Source organism: Haliotis rufescens, unplaced genomic scaffold, assembly GCF_023055435.1.
Source record: "Haliotis rufescens isolate VD_foot unplaced genomic scaffold, xgHalRufe1.0.p SCAF_64, whole genome shotgun sequence".
In the NCBI taxonomy this organism is placed as follows: Eukaryota; Metazoa; Mollusca; class Gastropoda; order Lepetellida; family Haliotidae; genus Haliotis; species Haliotis rufescens.
Genome location: NW_025964355.1, coordinates 2,353,072 through 2,361,918, shown reverse-complemented (window position 1 = coordinate 2,361,918; position 8,847 = coordinate 2,353,072). Strand labels below are relative to the sequence as shown.

General features: G+C 39.1%; 1 protein-coding gene across 1 annotated transcript; it reads right to left on the bottom strand.

The window, feature by feature from the left end:
- Positions 1–3,175: 3,175 nt before the first annotated feature.
- Positions 3,176–8,772, bottom strand: LOC124151728 (BLOC-1-related complex subunit 7-like). The gene is made up of 5 exons (XM_046524331.2): positions 8,614–8,772; positions 6,746–6,808; positions 5,651–5,694; positions 5,090–5,110; positions 3,176–4,056 (listed from the first exon to the last, which is right to left on the bottom strand). The coding sequence occupies exons 1-5, from the start codon at positions 8,731–8,733 to the stop codon at positions 4,005–4,007; spliced, it is 300 nt and encodes a 99-aa protein (XP_046380287.1). The 5' UTR covers positions 8,734–8,772; the 3' UTR covers positions 3,176–4,004.
- Between the last annotated feature and the right edge of the window lie 75 nt (positions 8,773–8,847).

Genomic DNA, 8,847 nt, shown 5'->3' with positions numbered 1-8,847 from the left:
AGTAAATGGGTACCCAGTAGGTTGAGATGGTGTGATTGTTAATGTTCTAACACTTCATAAGACAGCTTGGGTTGTATATTCCCCACCAAGCTGAAAATTAAAAATGAGTGCACATAATCCATTGATCAGGGACCCGAGAAAATCGGGGTAGAATAGGTCTTCAGCAACCCAGACTTGACATAAAAGGTGACTATGCTTGTCGTAAGAGGCGACGAATGGGATCGGGTGGTAAGGCTCACTGACTTGGTTGATGCATGTCATCAAATCCCAATTGCGTGGATCGATGCTCGTGATATCAATCACTGGCTTGTCTGGACCAGACTTGATAACTTACAGACCGCCATCATATAGCTGGAATTTTGCCGAGTGTGGCGTTCAACAACAAATATTATCAAGGAGACTTTAAATCAAATCAGCAACCATCTCTGCAATGCCAAGATATAACTAAAATACTGTTAAACATGGCAATGCCCAACTCACTCACTCACTCACTCACTCACTCTCACACATACACACACTACTTCCCAGGTTGGCAATCACATGATTATAATATTTATTACAGAAAAAAATGAAATCCCGAATTCCATGTATCACTTTTACCAATAAGGACAATTACATGCTCTTAAAGTACTCTGCATTATATGGAAATTACAGTCAAACACTGTTGTGTTGAAATTTGATGTTATAAACTTGAAGTATAAGCATGGTCCCAGAATATTCATTTTTTACTCATCATTATAGGTGTGTTGAACCTTGGATAACTCGAGGTACCGTATTTGACATAATAAGCGCCCAGGGCGCTCTCAAAATTAGAAATAGGGGGCTCTTATTAGAATATTATTTTGGTGAAAAAAACAGGATATATTTTGTGGTTTATGCTGACAGCCTGAAATGTTTATATACGACAGATATATTTTTCCAGGATTTAATTGCCCATAATTTAGGGTGCATATAACACAAGAGTGCGTATTATATGCGCATAAATAAGTCTTGTGTACATTGATCAATCGGAAGGGGTGCTAATTGGGATTGTTCACTAGCCAATATATTAGCAAATATCGCCATGGGCGCTTATTGGAGTGGGGCGCTTATTACGTCGAATACGGTATTTATGTAGGTCCCTTCAACTTTGCCAGAATGGTGTTTGACAATGTATTTTGAGAATTTCATGTTGGAAATTATGAATATGAAAATTGAATATGTAAAAGATTTGCACTTTGTATCACTTGTATTCCAGTATTTATTTCTCTTGTACTAATCATGAATGAAAGAAATCTACTGACTCAATATAATGTAAATAAATGACTTTGAAAAATGGCAACATGGATTTTATGTTCCTTGTAGAGTGAGTGAATTTGGTTTTACGCCGCTCTTAGCAATATTCCAGCAATATCACGGCGGGGGACACCAGAAATGGGCTTCACACATTGTACCCATGTCGGGATTCGAACCCGGTGTTCCTTGTAGAAGCTGGATAGCTGTGACATAGGACATGAGAAGGACTTGTACTGATAATACCTGATTCTTCAAATACTCTTCAGTAGCATAGAAGGGAAATATTTGCTACATATTAAAAAATATGCTGTGATGAAGGTGTCCCTTGTCATATTGGTGATGTCATGATCAAGGTGTCCTGGCGTTAGGGTAACAAGTAACACCTTTTAACGTCTTTTGGTATGACTAGACCAGGCGATCGAACCACCGACCTTCTGTATCCAGAGGGGGATACCAACAGTCATATGTTGTTTTCATTTACTTTGTGACTTGTGTGTAGTGTACACATACTCCTTTCCAAGTCCAGGATCCATTTCTTGGAGGATGCAATTCTTCAGAGAGTTGTTTCACATCAACTACTTGACCATTCATGCCCCGTGGCCAGCCACCTCTATGGTGTGGTGGACAGAGCATCTGCCCGCAAAGCGGAAGGTCAGTGGTTCAATCACCTGGCAGCACCAAAAGATGCTGAACTGAACAAAAAGACATTTTAAAAAAAAAGATGTGAAAGGTAATAAAGCAGGGACTGGTCAGCTTGGAGCATACTGTGTCTAAGTGAGACATCCATCTTAAACTGCTGCATGGCATCTCATTGGACTACCACTTAATCTGGCATTAGTTTAGACAATTACAACTTACGACACCACACTTGCATGCATGTTGCCATATAATTGCAATACCGTATTCGACGTAATAAGCGCCCCGCTCTAATAAGCGTCCATGGCAATATATGCTAATATATTGGCTAGTGAACAATCCCAATTAGCACTCCTTCCGATTGATCAATGTACACAAGATTTATTTATTCGTGTATAATACGCACTTGTGTGTTATATGCATTCTTAATTATGGGCAATTAAATTCTGGAAAAATGTATCTGTCGCATATAAACATTTCAGTGTGTCAGCATAAACCACGAAATTTATCTTTGAACTCTCTTTTTTCCACCAAAATGAATTTGAAACATTTTGCAGGGTGTGAGGCAGGGGTCTGGAAACGGTCATATGTGCCGGACATGTCCGATTGGGAATTTCAAATGTCCGGTTTAAACTATTGCTTACTGGACATTTAATTTTTTCTGTCCGGACATTTTAAAAACAAACAACGCTACCTTCCGTGTCCAAATAATGGATGAGCGTTATCGTATCCCTTCAGCAAAATTCAGGTAAATAAACAGGTATAACAAACTTGGTCAATAAAAGTATGAAATTTTCAGAGATGGGGGGATGGGGTAAAACATTGTGTCATTGGAAAACTTGAGTTTATAAAAAATGTTAGTAAATTTTGGGAGCCATGCTTTACCGCTCGCTATAAACGAAGCGCGCAATAACAAGGGAACACTATACGTAACAACTTGTAATATGTGTGAAAAGTCGTACTAAAATACGCTATTTGAAGGGGGCGTGGCATGAATGCAAATGTCCGATTGGGATTTTAAATTTTCCGGACCCCTGGTGTGAGGCAACAGTTATTTTTTTAAATTTAATGACAGATATCAAAAATAATTTTCCTGACTTGTCATGTCCATGCCTCAAGGAGATTACAACTTCTTCTAAAATTCCAGCTGATCCTGAATTCTTACATTACTCTGCATCACCGTGATCACCAACACATTTCTTATCTAATTCTTCATCCAAGCTCAACGAAGGTGGTCAAGATTAAACAAAACTGCACATCACTGTTAGGTTGTATATATTTATTTACAATAACAGCATGACACAAAACCTATTTGTTGTATTCATTTTACATATTGTTCTGGATCATACTCATAGATTTGTCTGGTCCAAAGCAACTTTAGGTTTTCATATTTCAGCTTTTTTGTTGTAAAATAACATCATACTCAGCAATATTCCAGCTATATGACCATGGCCTGTAAATAATTAAGTTGGGACCAGAGTAACCAGTGACTGATATCATGAGTACTGTATTTATTCGTGTATAATACACACTTTTTTCTCAGTTTTTAGACTCCAAACTTAGGGGTGCATAATATGCATGATAACAACCCATCCATCAGGTATGATGACCGAGATCAACAAAGTCATCCAGTTGACCACCCGATCTTGTTACTCACCTCTTATGACCTGCCCGGGAAGCTAATCTCGAATTCGACCAGGGAGCTTTCTTAATCAATTAGAAATAGTATAAAGATTGCACAAATATACTGAATAATAACAGATGAGTACTTATTGGCTGGTCCCTGCTTAACTCACAAGGTGAACAATAACCAAGACGACATTGAACGTATCTTCTATTGTGTGGAGACTTTCATTCTGAGCATCTGTTATGGTACTATGAGATGAGCATAAGCAAGGAAATAAGTCTGTACATAGCCTGAGACAAGGTATGGGAGTAACTCGCAGGTCCTGTTCCACAATGCAATCTTAGCGCTATGTTAAAGTATGGTAGTCACGATCATCTTAGCACTGAGATCACTTAGTGGACCAGACACCTGGACACCTGGAGTAAAACCATCCAATCAGTCAACCTCATCATCTCCGTCAACATCATCATCTCCGAATAGTCTTCAGTTCATCTTGTATTTCATCCAGATTACCCATACTGCAAAAGAACATCAAGATACATTACCATCCAATCACATAATCAACACCAAAAACATAAATAACATGATATAATAACTATTTTTGACATGCGACTTGCCCTAAACCTGACTGTCAGAAGATGTCATGACCATGGTCAGACATTTCTAGCTACACAACAGCTGATGTGTGGAATGCTGTACCAGTTTAGTCTCGCCCTAACCCAGACTGTCACAAGACATCATCACCATAGTCAGACAATTCTAGCTACACAACAGCAGATGTGAGTTTTGATGTATTGGTACCAGTTTTCATATGCAGGTCAAGGGGGTCCTGACCCCCCATCCCGTTTTGAAAACCAAAGGCAGTGTGTTGTAGGCAGTAAAATTATCCGAGACAGGATTTTGATATTTTAGACGAGATGCACCCTTGAGTTTAGAAGTCTCACCCTAAAGTGGACAGTCACAAAAAGTCATCACCATGCTTAGACATATCTAGCTATGACTTGAGTATGACTTTAATAAAACAATGGCTCATATATACTTGTATTGATTTGAATACTGTTTTTGATACCGATCCAATACTCATACCATGGCATTGAACATTGTATGAAACATCACACTCCTACATTTTGCTACACACACTCCTAAATGTCAATCAAGGATGGGAACTCTTGTCTTAAGCTTTCTGAATATGTATCCAGCTGTATATTGAGCCTAAGGGGGCTGTCAATCGAGTGAGTGAGTGAGTTAGGTTTAACGCCACTTTTAACATTATTCCAGTTAAATCACGGCGTGTCAGCTTAATGTGGGAGGAAAGCCCGAAGTGATGCAGGTCTCAGACATTAATCAGTGAAACCCACGAGCACAGGTATGGTGCTGACAAACCTTGAAACATCATCAGGGCGAACCGGGATTCAAGCCCACAATCATAGGTTTCTGGCGTGCCCAAGGGAGGCAACTCTGCACAGCGAATTGTGGCACCTAAGACAACTGAGCCACCCGTGCCCCCCTGTTTATCGATCGAGGACATGGTTAACACCAGATCAATCTTACCTTCTCTCTATGGCTGCTTGCCTGAAACATTCAACACCATCATGTTAATGTTCAAATCAATAGGGATGCTTTATAAAGTCACAACAAAGCAAGGACATGGCCACCATCTCTTATCTACATCTACGCAAGTCTAATTCAGATTCGGTTAATCACTGTCTAAGTTCTCACTTTTCCTGAAATCAGACAGTCAGTGTGACTGTGACTGAGTTGGGTTAACGCCGCTTTGAACAGTATTCAGCACGAGCTGGGGTATGGTGCTCACAAACCTAGAAACATAATTGGGGCGTACCGGGATTCGAACCCACAATCATAGGTTTCTGGCGTGCCCATGGGACACAACTCTGCAAAGCGAACTGCGTCGCCTCAGGTGACAGGGCTACCCGTGCCCCCAAAAGACAGTGTAAAGACACTTGCTTGACATAGTCAGGAACTATCGCCATGGCTGTGATGCAATTCAAAGAAATATACCTTGAGCCAACATGTCCAAAGCACATGGTAGAATGGTCTCATCAGATTTGTCATTTGAATTTGAAATGATTGAAACATATCTAGTTAACTTACTGAAATTCTAGTTGTGATTTGATGTGGTCCAACTTCTTCAGTGTCTACAAAATGTACAGAAATTAATCATTGTTGATACCATATAGTAAAATTAGAGCGAGTGAATTTTGTAACATGTAATAGACAATATTACAGATATATGTTACAGCAAATGTAATCAGGTACATTGTAATTACATTGCCTGGAGACTGCAGTATTACAACCATGCAATTTCATTAATTTCATATCTTAGTGCTCACTATCACTAAACAAATATCTCATGACATCAAATCAAAACATATCACAAACTTTGACTGACCAATGAAATGACTAACAGAAAGACATTATGATTAGCCAATCAAAAAACAGCTTTAAAATGCACTAAATGACATTAGTTTAAAGATGGCGACTTCCATTCTTGATGACACTTTGAAATAAAATTTTGGCATAGGTTTAGATAATTAGATAAAATTTAAAAACTGAACAAAAGGAAATTCCTGAATGTCTAAAATATACCTGAGATAGTATGGCAGAATGGCCCGTGTTAACCTTTTTGAGGTCGTATGATTAGAAAACACATTGGAACTTATACTTCACAATGTTGTAAACTATGCTCTGATTGGTCGGATGAAATGCTGTTCTGATGTGACCTGTAATGGGATGTCCTATGATCTTTGTGTAGCTTTAGCAAGCACTTAGATCTAATGAGATTGACAGCCATGGTACCACAACCTGTACAAAAGCTGAAATCAGCTAAATTATCAATGATAAAAACTGTTACCAGTATTGTATATCATGGCAGTAGTCTGTCTTACAGACCCTGATACAAATATATCAAATACAGCCAATGCAAGTCTATGATGTTTGGCAAGTCTAGATTACTGTATTATCAGTATCTGAAAATGAAGAGAGTCTCTGGGCTCCCTTTTATTATATTTTAATTAAGATAATTGAACAACTGTTTTTTTTCTGTACGTTATGTTCATTTCAGAGACTAGATGTTAGTCTAATCATGGCAGCTTCAGGTCAGCAATATTACCACTGGCTCCTAATCCCTATATTCACTGCCTAATCTGATACATTTTCATCTAAGTGATGATGAACTAAGCAACTCACATCAAAGGAATGGTTGATGCAGGGCTCCTGGGAAGAAAAGTTTTTAGCTGCCTGAGCTAGAAGCTGAAATACAAGATGAACGATGAAGAAATAAAATAAGATAGGGTTCTGGTATGTGCTGAAGATTGTCTGAATACACAATGCCACTTTGAAAGTGGTCAAATATAAGAAATGGTATAGGCTATTTGGGAAAACACTCTCTTTGTAAAGTACAAATTCTAGGTTTTCTTGGGTTGAGTCCCATCTGAACACAAGTCAGACAGGTGGAAAACTACGAAATTCAAGAAAACTAAGCTTAAACTTATTAAAAGCTTGCAGAATTGTGGACAGAATTATGAAAATATGGTTGCAGTATTTACAAAAATAGTTTTTTTGGGCCGCGGAATACAGCGGGGACTGACTAGCCAATCAAACAGCCTTTTTAATCCTTACTCCTTAGAGTTAGGAACACCTTTACCATCATAACAGCTTTCGATCATCCACGCGGCGCTTTTTAAACTAAGAATATGTGCACCTTGTAAAGTGCAATAGGACTACTCACCGGGTGCAGGCTAAAACAGCACCTCAGCAAAACATCACCACTTTCTCTGGCGAAAACAGCAGCGCATTTGGCGAAAACGGCTAGTATGTGTCGGGTGAAAAAGGCACCTCTATTTTTAAGAACGTTTTATGTAGTACTATATATGATTTAATTACATGTTATTTGATGTATTTACATGTTGTTTCCTGTTTTCCAGTTATTCATAGATACCTACATATATTCACATACATACAATTCTTCTTCACAGTTCTTTATAGTTTTCAATATCGGCCCATGTACCACCGTACATTGTGATAGTAGCTGAAGGATTTCCGATAGGTCTGGAACCCTCGTTTCTTCTGCATCTTCTGATTGGAAACAGGGGGCACGGGTGGCCCAGTCGTCTAAGGCGCCGCGATTCGCTGTGCAGAGTTGCGTCCCTTGGGCAAGCCAGAAACCTGTGATTGTGGGTTCGAATCCTGGTTCACCCCAATTATGTTTCTAGGTTTGTCAGCACCATACCCGTGCTCTTGGGTTTCACCGAAAGTGGTAAACGTCTGAGACCTGCATCACTTCGGGCTTTCCTCCCACATCAAGCTGACACGCCGTGATATAACTGGAATTACTGTTAAAAGCGGCGTTAAACCAAACTCACTCACTCACTCACTCACTCTGTTTGGAAACTGACATCAAAGTTACCAATCACCTCTGCTATGATGGGATCTATGCATCCCCAACAGTAGAAAGGGAAGTCTTCTTCAGTCCGGCTAATTTCTCACTAATGGGTTACATGAAGTCCGATACCACATATACGATTGGTCCACTGGTAACAGTTGTCACATGATGCAGCATCTCAATTTTTTCTGACATTCTTCTCACAAACAACACATCGAAAGGTCATTGTGAATTAATATTTCACAATTATTGGTGTTTGTAAGAGACCATCTGAGTTTAATTTCATTATTTTACTTCAAGCATGTTATGTTTTCACAATAAATTGAGTTGCGAATAGGATGAGTTGGAATAAAGTTGGAGTAGAGGCTAATTTCTAAAGTAAACTTGTTTTAACATTTCACAATTATTGGTGTTTGCAAGTGACCATGTATGTTTAATTTCATTTATTTTACCATGGTAAAAAAGAATAAGGTACCGTTTTCGCCAGGCAAAAGTAGCCGTCTTCGCCCATCGGTGACGTTTTGCTGAGGTGACGTTTTGCTGAGGTGACGTTTTAGCTATAAACCCTACTCACTGACACCTACTTATAATGACAAACAGCTTAACACTAACATTGGAATTGAGAAGTTGATGAACCATGAAAGAGATGGCAAACATAAACATTAATACTTACGTCGTTTGATTTCGATCCCCTTATAACCTGACGTGCCAGTGAACCAAGATCGTTAATGTTAGCCGTAATTTTCTCATTTAATCGCGCTTTAGTTTCGTGATTCCAGCTAGCAGACGCCATCTTTCATTTACTGCCGGAAGCCAGTCTGTATGTATGTTTACGGCATCATTTAAAAGCTGGTGCGATTAACTCACCCCAGGGATCCAAGTCCAATTCTATCAGTAGGGCCTTTTG

What these genes read in the sequence shown, in the direction of transcription:
- LOC124151728 (XM_046524331.2), bottom strand. Translation starts at nt 8,733, where the DNA reads ATGGCGTCTGCTAGCTGGAATCACGAAACTAAAGCGCGATTAAATGAG. An exon ending in GCATCAACCATTCCTTTGAT is followed by an intron (nt 5,695 to 6,745) that starts GTGAGTTGCTTA and finishes TACATTTTGTAG; the next exon opens with ACACTGAAGAAGTTGGACCA. An exon ending in AAATCACAACTAGAATTTCA is followed by an intron (nt 5,111 to 5,650) that starts GTAAGTTAACTA and finishes TGAATGTTTCAG; the next exon opens with GCAAGCAGCCATAGAGAGAA.